The following is a 24,912-nucleotide window of genomic DNA, read 5'->3' on the forward strand; positions in this document are numbered from 1 at the left end:
TGAGTTGTGGGTAACCTAACAAGAGTGAGGCGGGTCCTAGCCGTACAAGAAATGGGGTACTACGAGGCAAGACCTTATGGAGGTAGACCAAGTACAAGTCCAGTTTTCAGAATGAAGCGTAAACAGGAATCAGACTGGTAGAGTCAGCTTTTCACTGCTATCATGGAATACCCAAGAAAACTGACTTTACAAAGAGAAAGGTTTCTGTTGGTTTGTGATTTGGGAGGTTCACAGTCTAAGATCAGGTGGCTCCATTGTTGGACATCAGGTGAGGGCAGAGTCCTGGGGTGCACAGAGCATCAGCTGACAAGAGGGAGCCTGTGTGTTTGCTTGTCCATGTCATCTCTTAGGAAGCCACCAGGATTTAACCACGGGGCTCCAACCTAATGACCCAATCCAATCGACTCCCAAAAGCCCTACCTTTAAACTCTGTAATTGCGTTAATTTTCTACCTTCTTAGTTCCATTAACCCCAAGGCTATGGGGACCAACCCTTTGATACATGTCCCTTTGGGAGACATTCACCATCCCGGCTCATACCCAGACCATAGCACAGAATACTGCAAGGCTAACATGGAACTCTTTGTGAGGCCCATCGTATCAGGGTAGAACATCTTGCGTCCTTTCTACCCATGGTCCAGATTCATCCTGAGAGTTGGGAGGATCCAAAGTAGTGGGTGGGCGTGTGGCCCCAGCCAAGGGTTGCCTAGACCTGCCAGGCCTGAAACCCCTGACAAATAGCAGCAACCTCAATGTTCAGCTCCAGAAACAAGAATCTAAGTTGGGTCTCATCTCTCTCTCAGGCCACAATCAAGATGGAGGAATACAGTGAGCTTTTGAAGAACATTGAGGTTTGGATAGAGAATACCGGTCGTCTGCTGGCCAATCCTGCTGACTACGACTCTGCCAGGACGCTGAGTCACCATGCTAGCACCCTCCAGGTAGGTGTTCTGGGAGGATTCCTTACCATCAGAGAATCTACACGATTTCATGGCTCCGCCCATTGCCATCACCGTCACCATCACCATCATCATCTTCTTCTTCATCACCACCACCATCATCATCATCACCATCATCATCTTCATCACCATCATCATCGTCACCATCATCATCATCTTCTTCTTTATCTTCTTCTTCAATTCTTTCCTGAAAAGTCAGCCTTATTCTCTAGCCTTGCCAAGTGGCAGAGCGAAGCTTGGAAGAGTGGCAGGCACAAGAGAGGGATTTTATGCACCAGGATCCACATCTTTCTGTCTTGCTCACTATTCATGACTTGTGAGTGTCTGTTCTGTGAGCCTCAGGTTCCCCCATTGGAGCGTTTCCACCACTGGGTGGTGCTGGTGGCTTTGGTTGCCTGACCTGTGTCATCCCTCGCTTGAGTGTGCACAGGAACATGAATATGTCAGAGTAGTGGCTCCATAGTTAGGCCATGTTGTGTGGCTGTGGTAGTGAGAAAGTCACTGCTATGAAAGCTTGGTTAATCCTGATTACGTGGTTATTTAAAGACTCCCTAATAGTAGAGAGAGGCCTCTGTTGGCTTAAAGAAGACACCTGCTGCGTTTTGACTGAGCCGTGGGGTGAGGGCCCGGTGGTGGTTTCTAGAATCTCAGAGCAACCCTTCAACCAACAACCAGCAAGGAAACAGAGACCTCAGTTCTGCAAGTGAAATTGCCAACAGCTTGAATGAACTTGGAAGAGAACCTCAGCTCCGGATGTTTCCTTCTTTCTTAAGGAGAAAGAGAGAGAGCGCGCGAGCGAGAGCGCAAGCTTCCATCTGCTGGTTTACTCCTCAAAAGCCCACAGCAGAGCCAGGAACTCAACCCGGGTCTCCCATGTGGGTGTCTGGGACCCTCTGACTGGAGCCATCAGCACTGCTCTGTAGGTCTGCATGGGTGGGAAACCAGAGGCAGGAGCTGGGGCCGGGAATGGAACCCAGGCACTCTGCCTGGGACACAGGTGTCAAAGCTGCTGGGCTAAATGCAAGCCACTAGGTGGCTTCTTGATTGCAGGTTGTAACATCCTGAGCATAGGACCAGCCCAAGCTGCCCCCGAAGTCTTGGCCCACGCAATGTAGGAGTTACTATTCTGGGGATGGGTATTTGGCACAGCACTTAAGATGCCGCTTCAGATGCAAATCCCATATCAGAGTGCCTGAGTTCAAATCCCAGTTCTGCTTCCAGTCCCAGCTTCCTGCTCGTGTGCAACCTGGGAGGCAACAGGTCATGACTCGGGCACTTGGGCACCTGCCACCCTTGCGGGAGACCCAGTTGCGTTCCTGAATCCTGGCTGCTGCAGGCATCAGGAGAGTAGAACCTAGAGACCTAGAGAAGGTCTCTCCAGTTTTCAAAAACAATTACACAAGTAACAATTTGAATGAGAAGAGAATATGCTTAGTTGTGGTAATTCCAAAGCAAGAGAAATCCACCCCCTGGTTCCTTACGGTTCTAACATGCCATGACTCCACGTTTCCTGTCCTTCCCAGTGCTCTGCAGGTGCCCCAAGGTCCCAGGCTAACTTACAAAGACAAGGATTCTCCTGCTTGGGCCAGGACGGCAAGGGCGCCTCCTGCTGCTGAGTCCTGCCGAGGTTTCCCTCCGCTCCCCTTGCGCAGCCCCCAGCAAGAATCCCTTTACTTTTTAACAATTTTTACGGTAATCAGAACTCAATGATAATCAAGGCCCTTTCATATCTGTAGAAGAGCACAGTGTGTTCCTAAGTGGGCGGCTGACTTCTGACTCCCAGGATGTTGAGATTTGGCAGTGGGTTTTTTGCTGTGCTAGGGTAAATACTTGACATTTTCACTTATTTGTTTCTTTTCTTTCTCCTGCTCAGTCTCCTTGGTTTGACTTCCCACATCCCCAAACCATGGTATTTTGTTGTTGTTTTAAAGATTTATTTATTGGAAAGAGTGGTGGAAAGGGAGGCGGGTGGCGCTGTGGCATAGCGGGTAAAGCTGCCCGCCAGCAATGCCAGCATCCCATATGGGCACCAGTTCAAGGCCCGGCTGCTCCACTTCCAATCCAGGTCCCTGATAATGTGCCTGGGAAAAGCAGCAAAGGGTGGCTCAAATGCTTCGGTCCTTGTACCCACATGGGAGACCTGGAAGAAGCTCTTGGCTCCTGGCTTCAGCCTGGCCCAGCCCTGGCTGTTGCAGCCATCTGGGATGGAAGACCTGTCTCTCTGTAACTCTGACTTTAAAATAAATCTAAAGAGAGAGAGAGAAGGGGTGGGGGTGGGAGTGATGATCTTCCATTCATGGTTTACCTCCAAATATCCACAACAGCCAGAGCTTTGCCAGGCCAAAGCCAGGAGCCAGAAACTCCTTCCAGGTCTCCCATGTGGGTGTCAGGGACCCAAGTACTTGGCCATCATCTGCTGCTTCCCGGGAGCATTAGCAGGGAGCTGGATCAGAAGCAGAGCAGCCAGGACTCCAACCCACATTCCGCTATGTGATGTGGGTGTCCCAAATGGCATCTTAACCCAGTGCATCACCGTGCCCACCCCTATTTTTTGGTTTCAGCCACCTTTATGAGTTACCATTTTTGAGGAGTTTGCCAAGAGACAGAAGAAATGAATTAAGATGAATGATTTATGCTATGAAAATGAGCTCAGGCCAAAGCAGCTAGGCGGGGCTGCCTTCTAGTATCTGTCAGCAAATTCTGCTGGCTGCATTACTAGACTTTATATCTGAGCCAGAACTGAGCAGAGGAAAAAGGAGAAGGGGAAATGTGAGTTCATTTTCCTTAGGATAGATCCTAATGAATTTCCCCAATGAAAAGGAAATCTCAGATAACAAGTCCAAGGTGAAAATCCCATTTTGTCCTTATAATGAAAATAGTTGTCCTACTTTTAGGAAACTTTTTCCACTTTTTAGTATAGGCCAGATATTACTTTTTTTTTTTTTTTTGACAGGCAGAGTGGACAGTGAGAGAGAGAGACAGAGAGAAAGGTCTTCCTTTGCCGTTGGTTCACCCTCCAATAGCCGCTGCGGCCGGCACACCACGCTGATCCGAAGGCAGGAGCCAGGTGCTTCTCCTGGTCTCCCATGGGGTGCAGGGCCCAAGCACTTGGGCCATCCTCCACTGCACTCCTGGGCCACAGCAGAGAGCTGGCCTGGAAGAGGGGCAACCGGGACAGAATCCGGTGCCCCAACCGGAACTAGAACCTGGTGTGCCGGCGCCGCAAGGCGGAGGATTAGCCTAGTGAGCCGCAGCAGATATTACTTTTTAAAATGAACTCTCAATGAACTATAAGAATTCTCAACGTAGCTTTACAGAGTTTGGTTTTTTATAAAAAGATTTTATTTATTTATTTGAAAGGCAGAGTTACAGAAGAGAGAGAGAGAGAGAGAGAGAGAGAGAGAGAGAGAGAGAGAGAGAAAGAGAGAAAAAGATCTTCCATCCACTGGTTTACTCCCCAAATGGCTGCAATGACCAGGGCTGGGCCAGGCCAAAGCCAGGAGCCAGGAGCTTCTTCCAGGTCTCCCACGTGGGTGCAGGGGCTCAAGCACTTGGGCCATCTTCTGCTGCTTTCCCAGGCACATTAGCAGGGAGCTGGATTGGAAGGGGAGCAGCTGGGACTTGAAGCAGGGCTCATATGGGGTGCCGGTGCTGCAGGCCTTGGCTTTAACCTGCTGTGCCGCTGCACTGGTCACTCAGTTGTATTTTTATCCAAAATCCTGAGCCCTGAACAAACAAGGACATACGTGTTTTTAGCTTCTTTGCCTCCTTTATATTTTATTGGATTTTCTAATGCTACATGGTGGCTATAGGAATTGATACAGTACTGCACATGCATACATAGTTACTGATGATGTTTAACTGGTTTCCCTTAATGCATTTAAAATTTCTTCCACACACATAGTGGGCTGTGTACTATCTCTACCACAGGGCCAGGCTGAAGCCAGGAACCAGGATCTCCCACATGGGTGGCAGGGGCCCAATTCTTGGACCATCTTCCACTGCTTTTCCCCAACCCTTAACAGAGAGTTGGATTGGAAGTGGAACAGCTGGGACACGAACCAGTGCTCATATGGGATGCCGGGCGTTGGATGCGGCAGCTTTATCTGCTGTGCCAGCCCCTAAAGAAGTTTGTTTTAATTGCACTAAAGTCTTCTACCTAGATTGCATTTGTTGAAATATGTACACCTAATGGTGATTCTACAAAATACTTCTGTTGTGATTAACAATCATTGAAAAGTAAATTGTCATTGCAAAAATAGAAAACTAACTTCTTGCTTTTTTTAAAAATAAACTTCATTGAGGCATAATTTACATACAGTAGAATACACCAATTTTTTGGTATGCAGTTAGAAGAGTTTTGATAAAGGTGTAATTATGTTACCACACCCATTATCAATATAAAAAACATTTTCGCTGGCGCCGCAGCTCACTAGGCTAATCCTCTGCCTGCGGTGCCGGCACCCCGGGTTTTAGTCCCGGTCGGGGCACTGGATTCTGTCCCGGTTGCTCCTCTTCCAGGCCAGCTCTCTGCTGTGGCCCGGGAGTGCAGTGGAGGATGGCCCAAATCCTTGGGCCCTGCACCCGCATGGGAGACCAGGAGAAGCACCTGGCTCCTGGCTTTGGATCGGCGCAGCGTGCTGGCCGTAGTGGCCATTTGGGGGGGGTGAACCAATGGAGGGAAGACCATTCTTCTGTCTCTCTCACTGTCTAACTCTGCCTGTCAAAAAAAAAAAAAAAAATTCTATCACCCCTAAAATTCCCCTCCTGCCCATTTGCAGTCACTCCCTTTCACTTTCCTTAGCCCTGGAGAATCACTTCTTCTTGCTTTCTGTTACTATTATTTCACCTTTTCCATGTGCTGGTTCACTCCCCAAATGGGTGCAATGGCTGGGGCTGCTCCGAAGCTAGGAGCTGAGAGCTTCTTCCGGGTCTCCCACGTGGGTGCAGGGACTGAAACCTTGGGCCATCTTCTATTGCTCTCCCAGGCTTATCAGCAGGGAGCTGGATCGGAAGTGGAGCAACCTGGACACAAACCAGCACCCATCTCTGATGTCAGCATCGCAGGCAGTAGCTTAACTGGCCACGCCATGATGCCAGCCCCCATTTTGCCTCTTCTAGGTTATCATAACTGGAGTGATCCGGCAGGTGTTCTTTGGTGACTGGCATCTCTCACTTAACAAGATGTGGCTGTGACATTCCTCTAGTCTACTGCATTTCTCAGTAACTGATTCTTCTGATGGCTGAGTAGTGGTTCATTTATGAGAATCAACAGTTTGTTTACCCATGCGCTGGTTGATGGATATTTGGGTGGCTTCTTTTTTTCTTTTCTTTTTTTTTTTTTTTAAGATTTATTTGAAAGTCAGAGTTCCACAGAGAGAGAAGGAGAGGCAGAGAGAGAGAGAGAGAGAGGTCTTCCATCCGCTGGTTCACTCCCCAGATGGCCTCAATGGCCAGAGTTGCGCCAATCCAAAGCCAGGAGCCAGGAACTTCTTCCGGGTCTCCCATGCAGGTGCAGGCGCTCAAGGACTTGGGCCATCTTCTACCGCTTTTCCAGGCCATAGCAGAGAGCTGGATTGGAAGTGGAGCAGCCGGGACTTGAACCAGTGCCCATATGGGATGCTGGCACTGCAGGTGGTGGTTTTACCTGCTACACCACAGCACCGGCCCCAGGTGGTTTCCAGTTAAGAACTTTGTGTTAGCTAGTGCTATGTCACAAGTTACCACGAGAGTTAACCACTTAAAAGAACACTTACTGTCTCGTCGTTTCTTTGGGTCAGGGGTCCAGGCGTGGCTTGGACGTATGTCTGTGCCTCAGGGTCTCTCATGGGGCTGCAGTCTCAATGTCAGAAAGTCTGCAGGCTTGTATGGATGCTTGATTTGGATGAGGGCAAGATGCAATCCACTTCCGGGCTTCAGACAGTTCTCGAATGATCTCCGGTGATCCACTTCCACCCCTAGGCACACGGGCCTCTCTGCCCAAGACTGCCTTGTGGCACGGTCACTACCTTCCCTCAGCATCAACCTTCTGAAAGAGAGGAGCGAGGGCTCCCAGCAGAAGGCACAGCCTTTGCCGTCTAATCTTGGAAATGACATCACTTCTGCCATAGTTCACATAGCCGTGTTTCCAGCCTGCTTCCCAGGGAGCCGTGTTAGTCTGTTTCTTGCTGCTGTAGCAGATTATCCGGGACTGGGTAATACACAGTGAACAGAAATGTATTTGGCTCACGGTCCTTGAGGGCTGGGAAGTTCAAGAGCATGGCACCTGCAAGGTGCCCATGGTGAGAGGCGGAAGGACAAGCGAGAGCTTGAGAAAGCATTTTTATGTCTCTCCCATGTCACTCCCATGACAGCGGCTCTGATACATTCCTGAGGGCCATGGCTCCGTGTCCTCTTGTGAAGGTCCCATGGATTGGGGATTCAGTTCCTAAGACATGCTTTGGGAGTGTGTGCTCAAACCTGTAGCAGGTGCTGGTTATAAAGGTGTGGACTCCAGGAAGTGGGGATTCTCTCTGGGGCCACATCACAGGCTGCCCCCTGCAGGCTGTTGTGAGCAAAGCTGCTATGAGTATTTATGTACAAATCTTTCTGTGGATGTATGTTTGCATTTCATCTCAATGGATAAATATCAAAGGGTAGGACTGCTGATTTTTATGGCAAGTATTTGCCTAAATAAGAAATTGCCAATCTGGTTCTCAAGATGACGGTACCATTTGTTCATTCCTATCAATAACGCAAGTTCGAGTTCTCTATATTTTCAAATTTATTTGTTTATTTAAAAGGGAGAGAGAGAGAGAGACTGAGACAGAGAGAGAGACAGAGAGAGAGAGAGTTTAACCGGCGCCCATATGGAATGCCGGCACTGTGGGCAGCGGCTTTACCTGCTAAGCCACAGTGCTGGCCCAAATAAATCTTTAAAAGCAAAAAAGTGAAGCAGACGGGGCTCAAACTGGTGATCACATGGGTGCCAGCATTGTTTGCTCCATATTTTCTTCAGCACTTGGCATTGTCTGTCATTTAAACTTGAGCTGTTCTCCTGATGTGCAGTTCAAATGGCGCCATTGTGGTTCAAATGGTGTTTATGTAATGGCAAATCATTAGATTTTGAGCACTGAATTCATGTTCTTATTTGTCATTTTGACACTTCTATTGTGAAATGTCTCTTCAATACTTTTTGCTCATTTTGCAACTGAGTTGTATGTTTTCTGATTATTAACTTGGAAGAATTACTTGGAAAACAGCCTGCGAACCATCCCATTGTCATATATGTGATCTACAGTTACTGTCTTCTACAGCTCTTCTTTTCATTCTCTTAATACTTGTCTTTTAATTAATTAATTAATTAATTTGAAAGGCAGAATAAGAGAGAGAGAGAGAGAGAGAGAGAGAGAAATCTTCCATCCCTTAGTTCACTAGTTCACTCCCCAGATGGCCACAAATAGCCAGAGCTAGGCTGATCTGAAGCCAGGAGCTTCTTCTGGGTCTCCCACACAGGTGCAGGGGCCCAAGCACTTGGGCCATCTTCCACTGCTTTCCCAGGCACACTAGCAGGGAGCTGAATTGGAAGTGTAGCAGCTGAGACTCCGACTGGTGCCCATATGGGAGCCGGCACCAGGCTTTGCCTGCTGTGACACAGCACCAGCCCCTCTCAATACTGTTTTAGAGAGCGAATGTTATTAATTTGATGAAATTCAATTTATCAGTATTTTCTTTAATGTATTATTCTTGTGTGTTATATGTAAGAAATACTTATAGATTTACCTAGCAAAGACTTCCTCCTATGTTTTCTTGCACAAACTTGATAGATTTAACTCTCAATTTTTAGGTCTGTGATCCATTTCATGTTAATTGTGATACATGGTTTGAATCAAGGATTAAATTTCATTTTTTCAAAAAGATTTATGTGAAAAGCAGTGTGGGGCTGGCACTGTGGCATAGTGGGTAAAGCCACCGCCTGCAGTGCCAGCATCCCATATGAGCGCAAATTCGAGTCCTGGCTGCTCCACTTTCGATCCAGCTCTCTGCTGTGGCCTGGGAAAGCAGTAGAAGATGGCCAAGTGTTTGGGCCCCTGTACCTGCATGGGAGACCTGGAGGAAGCTCCTGGCTCCTGACTTGGGATCGGCTAAGTTCTGGCCGTTACAGCCATTTGGGGAGTGAATCAGCGGAAGGAAGACTCTCTCTCTCTCTCTGCCTCTGCCTCTCTGTAACTCTTTCAAATAAATAATTAAACATTTAAAAAGGAAAAAAGAAAAGCAGGGTGAGAGAGAGAAGGAGATCTTCCATCTGCTCGTGCACTCCCTCAAATGGCTGCAATGGCCTGGGCTGGGCCAGGCTGAAGCCAGGAGGCTGGAACTCCATCTGGGTCTCCCACGTGGGTGACAGGGACCCACGCATCCAGACCATCTTCAGCTGCTTTCCCAGGTGCATTTGCAGGGAGCTGGACCCGAACAGGGCAGCCAGTACTCAGAGTGGCAATCTGATGTAGGATGCAGACAGTGGGTTCACCTGCTGTATCACAATGCCAGCCCCTTGAGGCTTATCCCATAGCAATAGCTAATTGTGCCCGAATGTGTTGTTGAGATGCTTGCCCTGGCATTACTTTGGCAGCTCGCTGAAGCTCAGTTAACCTCACACTTACTTGGACGTGTGGGCCTATGTTGGGGCTAGGAGTTGGGGGTGAAGACCGCATATACACATTTCTTGGTGTGTTACCATGCTTGGGGATGCTCTGAAGTCATCCATTGCACTGACACAGACACCATTCATTGTTCCTTAAGTAACTAGACGTGGCCAGGAATTGAAATGCTGAAACTCATTTAAATTTTCTGTGATAATTTTTAATGAATTAGTTTCAATATCTTGGTGTATTGATATGTCTCTCTCCCTCTCCCTATGTCTCCCTCTCCCTCTCCCTATCCCTATGTCTCTCTCTCTCTCTCTCTCTCTCTCTCTCTGTCTCTGTCTCTGTCTCTGTCTCTTCCTCTCCCCAGATGGCTTTGGAAGACTCAGAACAGAAGCACAGCCTGCTACATTCTATTCTCACGGATCTGGAAGAGTTGTCCACAATTTTCGATACAGATGACCTCACGCAGTCCATCCAGGGGTTGAGCAGTCAAATCACTGCTTTACAGCAAAAGTTACTGGAGAGCCTTCCACAGATTCAGCGCATGGCTGATGTAAGTGGGGATGTGAGTTTTCTCTGTTAATTTACATTTCCTCGGCTAAATCGGAGTATACTAGTGCATGTTCTAATTATACAGACACATGGATGGTAAACTTTGCATTGTGTTCTTATTGCTTGAATTATGTTGCATTTTACGTTGTAACTTGTATTATAGTTATAATAAAAAACACACACGTGCAAACATGCACACACACACACACACACCCCAAGTCTCAATCTGGAAGCTATCTGTTTGAAGGAGTCAGGATCAAGTAAGCGCCGTGTTTTCTCCTTCTCCAAGAGGAGATAGTGTTGGTTTAAAAGCATTGATGAGGAAAGAGGGAATTAAAGTATGCAATCTTAAGTCTTTTTTCACCACTAACAAATATTTACTGAGGGGCTGCTCTGCGCAAGTCACTAGATTTTTAAATAATTTTGTTTGCTTGAAATATGAGGCATTTTTTGAAAATGTTGATTTATTTGTTCGGAAGGCAGTGACAGAGAGGGAGCGACAGAGAGGGTGAGTTCTTCCCATCCCCTGGTTCACTGCCCAGATGTCCACAACAGCCATGGAGGAGCCAGGAGCCAGGAGCCAGGAGCTTCATCCACTTCTCCCCTGTGGGTGCAGGCGCCCAGACACTTGGGCCATCTTCTGCTGCTTTCCCAGGCCATCAGCAGAGGGCTGAACCCCAGAAGTGGAGCAGCTGGGACACGAACCAGTGCCCACACGGAATTCCATTGTCTCAGGTGGTGGCTTTACCCGCTGGGCCACCACACTCAAATAACGTTAAGGATTAAGAAGTACTAGAGTAATATTGGTTGCTGAAGCTTATTCTATTTTTTTTTAAACTTTTTTTTTTTGACAGGTAGAGTTATAGACAGTGAGAGAGAGAGACAGAGAGAAAGGTCTTCCTTCCACTGGTTCACCCCCCCCCCCGAAAAAAATGGCCACAACGGCCGGCACTGCGCCGATCCAAAGCCAGGAGCCAGGTGCTTCTTCCTGGTCTCCCAAGCGGGTGCAGGGGCCCAAGGACTTGGGCCATCCTCCACTGCCCTCCTGGGCCACAGCAGAGAGCTGGACTGGAAGAGGAGCAACCGAGACTAGAACCCGGTGCCTATATGGGATGCCAGTGCCACAGGCGGAGGATTAAGCAAGTGAGCCACAGCGCCGGTCCCTGGATTCTTTTTTTTAAAAAAATTATTTTATTTATTTGAAAGACAGAGTTACAGAGAGGAAGAAAGAGCGAGAGAGAGAGAGAGAGAGAAGAAAGAGAGGGCTTCCAACTGCTGGTTCACTCCCCAAATGGCCTCAATGGCCGGAGCTGAGCTGATCTGAAGCCAGGAGCCAGGAACTTATTCCAGGTCTCCCATGTGGCTGCAGAGGCCCAAGTACCTGGGCCATCCTCCGCTGCTTTCCCAGGTGCATTAGCAGGGAGCTGGATCAGAAGTAGAGCAGGCAGGACTAGAACTGGCACCTATATGGCATGCCGGCCTGCAGGCTGGGGCTTTAACCGACTATGCCACAGGGCCCGCCCCTGCACTGAATTCTAAAGTGAGAATCTGAGGGCTGTCCTACTGTGGGTGGACTTCCCTCTGTAGGTTTTACAGTAGACACTTGAACCTATTTTTGCAACAGTTTCACTTGAAGGTTCTTGGCCAGGTTCTGGGTGTTGACATTGATGAGGAACAAGCTCTGGACAAATGATCTGTTGTTTCAACGAACCTGAGCAGCTTATAAAATAACCCAGTGCCATTCTCCTTGGCAACAATTGACGAGGAGGTTGACAAGGAAATCTTTTCAGTTTCCCGGCTCCTGTGTGTTGGCTTCTCAAGGCTTGCTTTGTCATATTACTTAAAGTAGTGGAATTTTTAAAATGCCAGACCCACTTGTAGTCAGGTGTTTAAACACATTCCAAAGATGAATTGGAAGAGTTTCTAGATAATTAAGAGTTTATTCAAAAACTGGGTTGGGTGCATAGTACCCTTGTTCTCATGGTATGAGAACTGGCTCTATGCTTTTTTTTTTTTTTTTTTTTTTAAGATTTACTTATTTTATTTGAAAGGCAGAGTTAGAGAGAGAGAGAAGGAGAGACAGAGATACAGAGGTACAGAGCTGGACCAGGCCAAAGCCAGGAACCAGAAGCTTCATCCGGGTCTCCCACGTGGGGTGGCAGGGGCCCAAGTACCTGGGCCATCTTCTGCTGTTTGTCCCGGGCCATTAATAGGAAGCTGGATCCGAAGTGGAGCTGTGGAGGGTTTACCCGCTGAGCCACAACACCGGCCCCTCTATGGTGATATTTAATTCAACAGGGTATAAGCAGTGCTTTGAAATGTGGGACACTATTAACGCAACACCCTTTTGTTGAAAATAGTGAACATTATCTATGTAGCACTTGCTTGGTTCTTTTTTTTTTTACGATTTATTTTATTATTATTTATTTGAAAGACAGAGTTAGGGAGAGGTAGAGACAGAGAGAGAGGTCTTCCATCTGTTGGTTCACTCCCCAGATGGCCACAAAGGATCCGAAGCCAGGAGCTTCTTCCGGGTCTCCCACGTGGAGGACTTGGGCCATCCTCCACTGCTTTCCCAGGCCACAGCAGAGAGCTGGGTCGGAAGAGGAGCAGCTGGGACTAGAACCAGCGCCCATATGGGATGCCGGTGCTGCAGGCCAGGGCGTTAACCTGCTGGGCCACAGCGCAGGCCCCTGCTTGGTTCTTAAGATGTTAGGTGGCAGGCACCCTTTGGGTAACTATGGGACCGGATTAAAGGCCACAGATTTTGTTTCACAGGCTGCTGGTAGCAGCATGAATGGCCTGAGCGAGCTTCTGTTTCTGAAATTCCAGGATGTGGTCGCTATTGAATCGGAAGTAAAATCAATGGAGAAAAAAGTCTCAAAAATTAAAACTATCCTGCTATCCAAAGAGATATTTGATTTTTCACCGGAAGAACATCTGAAACATGGGGAGGTAAGTGTGTACTAAGTCTAAGTACTAAGTACTAAGTATAAAATACTTTTATTCAAAGTATTTTCTCCTGATGTTTGTATCTGCTTTAAACTGTGTAATCCTATGATCTGACACAAAGCATTTAATCTCTATCGTCACAGCAAAATGAGTTTGGGAAGCAGAGCTGAATGACTGTAAATATACTTTTTTTAAAAAAGATTTATTTTTTTTTAATTTTTATTTATTTATTTATTTTTTGACAGGCAGAATGGATAGTGAGAGAGAGACAGAGAGAAAGGTCTTCCTTTTTGCCGTTGGTTCACCCTCCAATGGCCGCTGCGGCCAGCGCATCTCGCTGATCTGAAGCCAGGAGCCAGGTGCTTCTCCTGGTCTCCCATGCGGGTGCAGGGCCCAAGCACTTGGGCCATCCTCCACTGCCTTCCCGGGCCATAGCAGAGAGCTGGCCTGGAAGAGGGGCAACCGGGATAGAATCCGGCGCCCCAACCGGGACTAGAACCCGGTGTGCCGGCGCCGCAAGGCAGAGGATTAGCCTGTTAAGCCACGGTGCCGGCCCAAGATTTATTTATTTTTTACTTGAAAGTCAGAGTTACGCAGAGAGAGGAGAGGCAGAGAGACAGAGAGAGGTCTTCCATCTGCTGGTTCACTCCCCAGTTGGCTGCAACGGCCAGAACTGTGCCGATCTGAAGCCAGGAGCCAGGAACTTCTTCCAGGTCGCCCACATGGGTGCAGGGACCCAAGGACTTGGGCCACCTTCTACTGCTTTCCCAGGCCACAGCAGAGAGCTGGATGGGAAGTGGAGCAGCCAGGACTAGAACTGGTGCCCATATGGGATGCCAGCACTTCAGGCCAGGGCGTTAACCCACTGTGCCACACCGCCGGCCCCTGTAAATATAATTTAGATCATTCTTAGTACTAACCATATAAAGATAATTGTCCTCCAGGTTATTTTTTTGAAGTTTTGCCTGCAAGTCAAATCCAGGTTGTGCTGCACTGTGCTCCAGCCCCACCACGGGGCCTGTTGGCCGTGACTTTCAGTGTTTCCTGGACTCTCTCTTACCACTGCATTGGCGCCGAGATGATTACGTTGGTCCGTTACAACACACGTAGAGCGCCCTGCACGGGAGCCCAGAGGCTCCAGACACCAGAGGGACATTGATTCTCGCTCAGCCTCACGGTCAAGAGCAAGTGCTTTCGGATCAGAAAGGCCTGGGTTCAAATCCTGCCCATCCCCTAGCTGGGTCTTCTAACTTCTAGGACCCCCGGTTCCTTACCTGTGAAATCTAGGTTAGGAATCTTACCTCTCCCGGTGGTTTTGAGGGTTAAATGAAATGATACATGGGGTACTTTATAAAGTCGGCAGGAAAATGGAAATTAAACCAAAAGTTTAGGGGCTGGAGTTTAAACCAGCAATTAAGAGGCCCAGAGTCCTGGGTTTTTATACTGGACTGCAGCTCCTGACCCCAGCTTCCGGCTAACGCACACACTGGGAGATGGCAGTGATGGCTAAGGTATCGGCTTTCTTGCCCAATAAGTGGATTGAGTTCCGCTCCCGGGGTTTGGCCTTGGCTGTTGCAGGCATTTGGGGAATGAACCAGGGCATAGAAGCACACTCTCCCACGTGCTCTCTCTGCCTCGCAAATACATTTTTTAAAGATTTATTTATTTGAAAATCAGAGTTACACAGAGAATAAGGAGAGGCAAAGAGAGCGCGAGGTCTTCTATCCGCTGGTTCACTCCCCAGATTGCTGCAACAGCCAGAGCTGTGCCGATCCAAAGCCAGGAGCCAGGAGCTTCTTCTAGGTCTCCCATGCAGGTTTAGGGGGCCAAGGACTTGGGCCATCTTCTACTGCTTTCGCAGGCCACAGCAGAGAGTTGGATCGGAAGTGGAGCAGCCAGGACTCGAACCAGCACCCATGAGGGATGTCGGCACTGCAGGCGGCAGCTTTACCTGCTACGCCACAGCACCGGCCCCAGCAAATAAATTTTAAAGAATATTCAGATGAGTTGATTTTAGTGTAAAAACATTTTGAAGTCCTTTATAGTGTTTTCAAACACTTTCTGATCACCCCTCCTATATGGAGTACTTAGTAAAGCGAGTGCCCGTCTCTCGTTTGGTGGTTATGTAAGCCCAGACTTCTCTGGACCAGGTGTTATTAAAGCAAAATGTCATCACACTCCTGGGACTCACCACGTTAGGCAGGATGGTTGAACTCGTAAGCGCTTCTTGGGGGCCCATTGTACGGGCAGCTGTTTGTTTAGAGCGATCAGTGTGTGAGTGGGACACAGTAAGACACAGCACCTGCCCTTACATGGCCCTCTGCCTGGGATGATGCAGAGAGCGAAACAACAGTTCTGCAGAGAGGGCGGGGAGGAGGAGGAGGAGGCTGGGCCCGATGCATTCAGCCGTGACAGGTCACTGTAGCCCCAGGTGCTCTTTCCCCAAGAGAGATCTTTAACTCTTTTGATCATAAGTGATGTCATAGCTATTTTCAGCCTGAGCCAAGGGAATGGTTCAAAAATTGAAACAAGAGACTAAATGGTGCAGTTGCTTTAATGTAGCACTGTGTGTGTGTGTGTGTGTGTTCATGCCCGGGCCTCTCTCCCATCACACAGGTCATCCTAGACAACCTGCGGCCCATGAAGAAGACCGTTGCTGAGATAGTGTCTTACCACGTGGGGCTGCGGCCGCCGCAGGCGGGAAGGAGCCCTCTGCCCGTGTTCCAGCGCACTAACCAGCTTCTCCAAGACCTCAAGCTGCTGGAGAACGTGACTCAGGAGCAGAACGAGTTACTAAAGGTGAGCAGCTCTGATGATACCAGCTCGGCCGGGGGAAGTGTTCTGCCAAAGCTGATTGAGTTTGCGATTGCCGTTGACGTGGATTATGATCCGGGAGGTGGCATCGGATATATAAAAGCCTGTCTTTGTGCTCCGGTGGGACCCACTGTTTTCGCACTTCTTACCCTTACTCTGGTTGAAGACATTAAGACAGACTGACTGTCTATTTAATTCCACCCCGCAGTTGTTAAGATTTCTGTGGCTAAAAAGCTGTGGGCACAGAATACTACCTGAGTGACACACCTGCTATCTCTCTCAGGGAATCGGGATAAAGCCATTGTCTCCTCCCCTGGCCATCTTGATGGGAGGTAGCAACAGAGAATTAAAGGCCTTGCTAAAAGACCACAGATGAATTTGTAGTGGGGGACTTTAGAAGTTCATGGAAAATGGAAAAAGCTAAGTTCAGAAAGCTCACACAGAAGGTGCATTATTAAACTATGTGTGGATTTCAAAATTTGTCGCACCTAAATCTATTTTAACTCCATTTGGCACGAACTTTTTTTTTATTTTAAAGATTTATTTACTTGAAAGTCAGAGTTACACACACAGAGAGAAGGAGAGGCAGAGAGAGAGGTCTTCCATCTGCTGGTTCACTCCCAACGGCCGGAGCTGAGCTGATCTGAAGCTAGGAGCCAGGAGCCAGGAGCTTCTTCCAGGTCTCCCACACAGGTGCAGGGGCCCAAGGACTTGGGCCATCTTCTACTGCTTTCCCAGGCCATAGCAGAGAGCTGGATCAGAAGTGGAGCAGCCTGGACTCGAACCGGCGCCCCTATGGGATGCTGAAACTGCAGGTGGCGGCTTTACCCGCTAGACCACAGCGCCAGCCCCCCTAATTTAGATATTATAAGTGCCCTTGTCTTGGAAAATGAGACAAAGTACTTTTGTGGGAGAAAGGGGATGCAATTCATTATTGAGGGCAAGGCACAGGTGTGTTCAGTGCACATAGTTATTCATTTCTAGCCTGCAGCTAAAATTATGGTTAAATATTAAGGAAGATACAAGGAAGAATTGTGTGTTGGCCAGAAACTTTGTAGTTCCAGGGGCATTTTGCTTCAGGAGGAAGCGTTCGGAAAAAGTATCTGGACTTTCTTTACCTTTCATCAAGCTTTGAACCTATTATTTTGTCCACAACTAGGTCTGAGCCCTGCTCCTCCTCCAAGTAAATTCTGGTTTCTGTTCTGATTAGTGTTGCCATGTGCTATAAATTCAGACTCCCCCCAGACCCGCAGCCTCTCACTTATAAAGTGTGTATCACCGATCCCAAGGGATGCCGGGTGAGGATGTGTCTGCACCCAGAAAAATCCATCACCATTCAAGTCACATGCCTGGGCCATTTTGGATCAGTAATGTCACTTTTTTATGTAGAAACTCCCACACAGAGTGTGTATTAAAACGACATCAGTCATTTCATCAAACTTTGCAGCTTTATGTTGGCATGCCCCTCAGAGTAAAACCCGTGGACTGGAAATACTCAGAGCAAAGGTGTGTCTAACTACTTGGACTCCCAAGCACTGCCCAAGGTGCCCTGACATCTAATATGGCAAGAAATCTAGGCGCCAGCCCTGCAAACATTGTTCTCTATTTTAGAATATAAATGTAATATTAAAATATAAAATATTCTTAATAGAAAAACTCCTCTAGTTTGCCTATTGAAATCTGTATGAGTGCATTGAATGGGAACTGACCCTAGGGATAAACAATGGAAATACCCCGTTAATCTACATTATGACAAAGATTCTTTTTTGGGGGGGTTATTTTATAGGTAGTCATAAAACAGACTAGTGAATATGATGAAGAAATACAGAAGTTCCAACAGATCTTAAGCGATTACGCGGATGACTTCTCCCGTGAACACAGGTCAGCAGGCCCGGCTGCCCACCTGCCACAGGTCCAGGTACGTTTCTTTCATGCCTTCATCCAAGTCCATTCCACCAGCACTCACTAAGCCCTCGGTGTCTGGCAGCCCTCAGGGTGGTGCAGTGTCACTTCCTACTTCTCTATTGCTGTTGATGGTATTGACTGTGTGTTTACTTTCTACCCTCATTTCATAAAATAGGTGGTTATTTAATGTCATTATTAAAAAGCCATGCAGCTGTAGACTGGACAGTCTCGATCCGCACACTGGGCCACTGATACCCCGTCTGCTTCCTCAGTGGTGGGCTTTCCAACTGCCCCTCGCCTAGGCATGGTGCATTTGGTCTGGGTTGGCTCTGGTAGCAAAGGGGCTGGTGTCACATGGGGTATTGGGACAACTCGCCTTTCTGGCCAGCTGGTGGGACAGTTACAATGGTTTTCATGGTAAGCCTTTCCTGCTAGGGTTTTTTTTTTTTTTTAAGATTTATTTATTTATTTGAAAGTCAGAGTTACACAGAGAGAGGAAAGGCAGAGAGAGAGGTCTTTCATCTGATGGTTCACTCCGCAATTGGCCACAATGGTTGGAGCCACGCCGATCCAAAGCCAGGAGCCAGGAGCCAGGAGCTTCTTCCGGGTCTCCCACGTGGGTGCAGGGGCCCAAGGACTTAGGCCATCTTCCACTGCTTTCCCAGGCCATAGCAGAGAGCTGGTTTGGAAGTGGAGCAGCCGGGACTAGAACCGGCGCCCACATGGGATGCCGGCGCCGCAGGTGGAGGATTAACCTAGTGTGCCACAGCGCCAGTCCCAACATCACAGATTTTCTCGCGTGAAATTGCCAAGTTTTTACTCTGAGCACGTCCTAGTGAGGAATTAGGAACTGCCAGTGTAGTGTCCTTCCCTGGATCCATAGGAGGTGCCAGCAGTTCTGCTCGTCACTGCTTTTGTCCAGCTGTGCACAGGTCAATGCAGCACCTGGCAAATAACGTTTCAGGGTGACCGTGAAAACGGTCAGCTCGTGGGCAGTGCTGGATGGGAAGTGGAGCAGCTGGGACTCGAACCGGCGTCCATATGGGGTGCCAGCATCGCGGGCAGTGGCTTTACTGTCTACACCACAATGCCGGCCCCACCCCTATGCATTTCTAAAGCTGAACCTGCAGAAAATGTACATGAATTCAGGGACACTAAGGAAGACTTGCAAGAAAATAACAAAAGAATGAGATTTCAGACCTTGTTTACTCTCCGTGTCCACACACGTTAGCGTGCTTACGAATGCCCTGGGGAGGCATGCCTGCTGGGAACATGCGTTCTCAATCATCCGCGTGACCCGATGGCAATCATGCAGGGCCAGCGTCGGGACGCAGCAGGGTAAGCCGCCACCTGCAAGGCCAGCACCCCGTATGGGAGTGCCAGGCTGAGTCCCGGCTGCTCTGTTTCCCATCCAGCTAATGCATCTGTTAAGGCATCAGAAGATGGTCCAAGTGCAAGTGCCTGGACCCCTGCCTCCAATGCGGGAAACCCAGATGGAGCTGCAGGCTCCAGGCTCCAGGCTTTGGCATGGCCCAGCCCTGGCTGTTCGGACCATATGGGGGATGAAGCAGCAGCTGGAAGATCTCTCTCTCTCTCTCTCTCTCTCTTACTCTGCCTCCAAAATAAATAAATAATATGTCTTTTAAAAAATTAAATAGAAGCGTGAACCAGGCACTTCTGCTCTCTTTAAAGAGCAAACTCAGACCTGTGCCTGTGGGTTCTGCTTCTGTCCGCCCAGGGCCATGGCTGCCACTCTGTCCTCACTCCACAGTCACCCCTGGGACTTGTTATGGCTCCACCCCCAGACTATGATTCACAAGCTGCCTGGCGAGGCTGACGCATCCTACAGCTTACACATGCGTACTCTGAAGTTCACGGAAAGTGAGGTTGCATGACGTTTATCCTGGTGCAACATTTGAAATCCATGCCTGTGAGGGATCTTCAGAAAGTTCATAGAAAATGCCTATTATGAAAAAATGATAGCCAGCGCAGTGGCTTAACAGGCTAATCCTCTGCCTTGCGGCGCCGGCACACCAGGTTCTAGTCCCGGTCGGGGCACTGGATTCTGTCCCGGTTGCCCCTCTTCCAGGCCAGCTCTCTGCTGTGGCCCGGGAAGGCAGTGGAGGATGGCCCAAGTGCTTGGGCCCTGCACCCACATGGGAGACCAGGAGAAGCACCTGATCAGCATGATGCGCCGGCCGCAGCGGCCATTGGAGGGTGAACCAACGGCAAAAAGGAAGACCTTTCTCTCTGTCTCTCTCTCTCTCACTATCCACTCTGCCTGTCTAAAAAAAATAAAAATAAAAATAAATTTAAAAAAAAGAAAAAATGATGTATGGATTTCAAAAAATCCACACCAACATAAACTTACCTTTTAATTCTGTTTTCTATGAGCTTTTAAAAAAATTGCTTTTAAAATCTGTTTGAGAGGCAGAGAGAGGGAGAGAAAACTTCCATCCATTGTTTCATTTCCAGATGGCCACAGCAGCCAAGGCAGGGCCAGGCCAAAGCCAGAAGCCAGAAGCTTCCTCTGAGTCTCCCACATGGGTGGCAGGGGCCCAAGGACTTGGGCCGTGTCCTACTGCTTTCCCAGGTGCATTAGCAGGGAGCTGGATCGAAAGTGGAGCAGCCGGGACTTGAACCACTGCCCATACGGGATGCTTTTATTGTAGGTAGCTGCTTAACCTGCGGCACCTTGATGCTGGTCTCTCTGTGAACTTTTTGAATTACCCTTCTAAACCCAACATAGGACCTCTGGAAATGTAGCTAGGAAGGAAAAGAACAGTATTATATCAGCAGTCAGCTCCTGACTCCTGACAGTCAGCTCCTGCCCACCTGACACTGCTACCCACACCCCTGTCCCCCCAAAAAAATACATAGCTTGGAAGACTCCCCATACCTGACACTGGAGGAGGTAGGCTCTCCCAGGCAGGCCTCAGACTCCCCAGATCAACACACACACTCTTTGTGCACAGGGAGAAATCGAACAGGTGCAGAAGCAGATTCTGAGTTTAAACCAGAAAAAAGAAGAGTTGTTGGTGGACTTGAAGAACGCTGTGCTAAACCTTCACCAGCATTTGAAGCAAGAACAAGAAGAAGGAGAAAGAGAGTTGCTTCCAGCCGGAGCATCCGAGGAAGGTGGCATGGCCGAAGGGGATGTTTCTGAGTGGCAGGTGGGTATGGCTTTGGGTTAAGGCGGGCCCCACTTCCCACAAGGCTGTTCTGTGGCCAGTAGTTTTCACCTGAACAGTCTTTGGCCCCTTGGCAGGGCAGTGTTGGAAAGTGGAAATCTTCCATCTGAGTTTGTGTACTGTTGCAAGCCAATCCTTAGGGTGTGTCCGTGTTGGACTCAAGCCAGAAATCTTATGCCTGAGTGGCCTTAGGGACGTGCTTTTCATTCCGCGGGCTGCTAAGTGGGAGTTAACCCTTTGCACTAGCTTCCTGCAGGCAAGTCAGCCCATTGTCAACTCAGAAGTGGGCCAGCACCTCTCGCAGCCTACTCTGAATCCGTATTCACGGGTCCGGTTTTTCACTTACTGGATGAGGGACCACAGGGCTCAGGACAAGTGCAAAGGGCTCCAGGGTTTCACAGGATTTTTGGCTGAATGAGCTTGAAGGTGCGGGACCCAGCAGCTGGCTGCTTGTGTGGGTGAGCGTCTCGGATGGAGGCAGTCCAAATTAGCCACAGAAATGCAGCCAGGCCGGGATCCCGGCGGTGCTGGTCCGCAGACTGACTGCAGGCGTTCTGTGCTTGCGCCTTGCAGGTGAACCCGAGAGGCTCCATGTCTTTCCTGCCAGCGCTCAAGGAAGAGGTGGAGGAAGGCTCCGTGAAGAGCGAAGTAAGGAAAATGGTTTTCTTGTTAAAGGTTGAGCACAGGCTCAAAAAGAAAGGCAATGAAAACAGCTTAAAGATGAGTGGAGACCTAGGAATTTTAAAAGTAACGTTGATAGGTATCGTTAAGGTACGGTTGAAATCGTTGTGTGTTGTTACCGTTGTTTGAGAGCGGCTAATCCTACGTCACTACGTAAGAGTGGTAGAAATGGAACCCAGACATTGCCCTCACCAAGAAAATGAATTCTTTGTCGAATTCAGACTTCCGAGGACTTTCTCTGGAATTCTGAGAGTCCACGCGTGGCTTGGCACTCCTGCTGTGATGTCTAGAACTTTGTCTCCCCGATATTTGACTTTGTCTTTTGGTCTAAAACGCTACTGTTGGTGACGTGAGTTGTGCGAGATAACTACTGCCATTCATTTCTTTTTTTTTTTTTTTTTCTCTTAAAGATTTATTTATTTATTTGAAAGTCAGAGTTACATAGAGAGAGAAGGAGAGGCAGAGAGAGAGAGAAAGGTCTTCCATCTGCTGGTTGACTCCCCAATTGGTTGCAACGGCTGGAGCTGGGCCAATCTGAAGCCAGGAGCCAGGAGCTTCTTCCGGTTCTCCCACGTGGGTGCAGGGGCCCAAGCACTTGGGCCACCTTCTGCTGCTTTCCCAGGCCATAGCAGAGAGCTGGATGGGAAGTGGAGCACCGGGACTCAAACCAGCACCCATGTGGGATGCCCGCACTGCAGGCTGGGGCTTTAACCTGCTTTTATTTATTTTTATTTTTATTTTTGACAGGCAGAGTGGATAGTGAGAGAGAGAGAGACAGAGAGAAAGGTCTTCCTTTTTGCCGTTGGTTCACCCTCCAATGGCCGCTGCGGCCAGCGTTTCGTGCTGATCCGAAGGCAGGAGCCAGGTGCTTCTCCTGGTCTCCCATGCGGGTGCAGGGCCCAAGGACTTGGGCCATCCTCCACTGCACTCTGGGGCCACAGCAGAGAGCTGGCCTGGAAGAGGGGCAACCAGGACAGAATCCAGTGCCCCGACCGGGACTAGAACCTGGTGTGCCGGCGCCGCAAGGCGGAGGATTAGCCTGTTGAGCCACGGCACTGGCCCCACTTTTATTTTAATTGCAGCTTTGTGTTTGCTTCTGCACTGATGTGTTCATAGCAACAAGGTGGTACTTTTTAAATGAATAAGTACAATATGTCCTACAGTGTACCCCATGATTGGATAGATATAGTGGTGAGCTCATTGACACGTGCACTCTTTCACACCATGCCATTGTGTTGGTGTGGTGGAAACATTTAAAATCTACTCTCAGTAATTTTCCAGTGAAGATGTATTAATTGTAGCCTCCACGGTGTGCAGTAGAGATCTTGCAAACTTATTCTCCCCACATAATTAAAAATTTGAAACTGTTGGCCAACATCTCCCCCAATCTCCACCCTGCAGAAAGAGAGAGAGAGGTCTTCTATCCACTGGTTCACTCCCCAAATGGCTGCAGTGACCGGAGCTGAGCCAATCCAAAGCCTAGAGCCAGGAGCTTCTTCCAGGTCTCCCACATGGATACAGGGGCCCAAGGACTTGGGCCATCTTCTACTGCTTTCCCAGGCCACAGCAGAGAGCTGGATCGGAAGTGGAGCAGCCAGGACTCGAACCGATGCCCATATTGGATGCCGGCACTGCAGGTGGTGGCTTTAACCTGCTTCGCCATAGCACCAGCTCCTGTTTGAAACTTTTGAGAGCCTCCCTACTGCTCTCACCGTGGCTGTACTAACTGATCATTCCCCTCAGCAGTGGACAAGGGTTCCCTTTTTTTCACATCCTTGTCAACACTTGCATTTCTTGTCTTTTAACAAACGGCATTCTGACAGGCGTGAAGTGATATCTCACTGGGATTAATTCGCATTTCCCTGATGATCAGTCATTTTGGCCATTTTTTCTCCTATCCATTAAACTGTTATTTTAAAGATTGCATTTAAGATTATATTCAAGTGGGCCAGCGCTGTGGCACAGTAGGTTAATCCTCCGCCTGCGACACCAGCATCCCATATGGGCTCCTGGCTGCTCCACTTCTGATCCAGCTCTGCTATGGCCTGGGAAGGCAGTAGAAGTTGGCCCAAGTCCTTGGGCCTCTGTACCTGCATGGGAAACCCGGAAGAAGCTCCTGGCTTCTGGTTTTGGATAGGCCCAGCTCCAGCCGTTGCGGCCATTTGGGGAGTGAAGCAGCGGGTGGAAGACCTCTCTCTCTGTCTCTCCTTCTCATTGTCTATAACTCTACTTGTCAAATAAATAAATATTTTTTAAAAGTATCATTTTTTTTAAAAAATCATGCTAGCAGATTAACTTCCTGAAGAACTCATTTAAATACCTCCTTTGTGTGACATGCGCCATCTCTCTACTTGTAAAAATATTTTTTAAGGGCAAGACATTTGGCCTGGTGGTTAAGATGCTCGTTGGGCTGCCTGCGTTCCACTCACATCAGAGTGCCTGGGTGCCAGTTCCAGCTCCACTCCTGATTCCAGATTTCTGTCTCTGTGCCCTGTGGGAGGCAGCAGTTGAGGCTCAAAGGGTTGGGTCCCTGTTGCTGCCACCCACATGGGAGACCTGGATTAAGTTCTTGACTCTGAGCTTCTGGGCATTTGGGGAGCGGAGCAGTGGATGGCAGCTCTGTGTGTGTGTGTGTGTGTGTCTGCCTCTCAACTAAATAAAAACACATTTTAAAAGATTTACTTATTTATTTGAAAGGCAGAATGATAGAGAGAGAGACAGAAAAAGAGTATGGTTTTCTATCTGCTGGTTTGCTCCCCAAATGGCTGCAACAGCCAGGGCTGGGCTAGGCTAAGGCCAGGAGCCCAGAACTCCATCCAGGTCTTCCATGTGGGCGGCAGGGATGACCCAAGCACTTGGGCCATCCTCTGCTGCTTTCCCAGGCGCCTTAGCAGGGAGCTGAATGGGAAGTTGAGCAACTGGGAATTGAACTGGCGCTGCATTGTGTATGGATGCCAGCAACACAGGCAGCAGCTGAGCCCACTGCGCCACAACACCGGTCCAGTAGATAGAAATTCGGAAGCTGCATTGCGCGGCTTTAGGAAGAGAATCACATTTGGAAACAGGATTTCGTTTGTAAAAGAAAGAGCTGACTCATAGCATTGTGGTGGAATCCAGGCGATGATTACAGTGCCTGGTGAGTTGATTTTTTTTAATGAATGCATTTTTTCATAGATACAACTTGAGGAATACACTGGTTCTTTCCCCCATACCCACCCTCCCCCTGTCCCAACTC

At 48.7% G+C, this 24,912-nt stretch overlaps 1 protein-coding gene across 4 annotated transcripts in view; it reads left to right on the forward strand.

Moving 5' to 3' along the window:
* The window catches only part of SYNE2 (spectrin repeat containing nuclear envelope protein 2), a 373,661-nt gene that overhangs the window by 220,048 nt on the left and 128,701 nt on the right, over nucleotides 1–24,912 (forward strand). For all 4 annotated transcript variants that reach the window (XM_062181714.1, XM_062181717.1, XM_062181715.1 and 1 more), the window contains exons 57-63: nucleotides 803–940; nucleotides 9,950–10,135; nucleotides 12,967–13,089; nucleotides 15,703–15,885; nucleotides 17,687–17,818; nucleotides 20,781–20,978; nucleotides 21,570–21,644. In XM_062181714.1, coding sequence (XP_062037698.1) covers nucleotides 803–940; nucleotides 9,950–10,135; nucleotides 12,967–13,089; nucleotides 15,703–15,885; nucleotides 17,687–17,818; nucleotides 20,781–20,978; nucleotides 21,570–21,644 — 1,035 coding nt within the window. The remainder of the gene's footprint in view (nucleotides 1–802; nucleotides 941–9,949; nucleotides 10,136–12,966; nucleotides 13,090–15,702; nucleotides 15,886–17,686; nucleotides 17,819–20,780; nucleotides 20,979–21,569; nucleotides 21,645–24,912) is intronic.

The sequence above is a fragment of the Lepus europaeus genome, chromosome 22 (assembly GCF_033115175.1).
Source record: "Lepus europaeus isolate LE1 chromosome 22, mLepTim1.pri, whole genome shotgun sequence".
Classification (NCBI taxonomy): domain Eukaryota; kingdom Metazoa; phylum Chordata; class Mammalia; order Lagomorpha; family Leporidae; genus Lepus; species Lepus europaeus.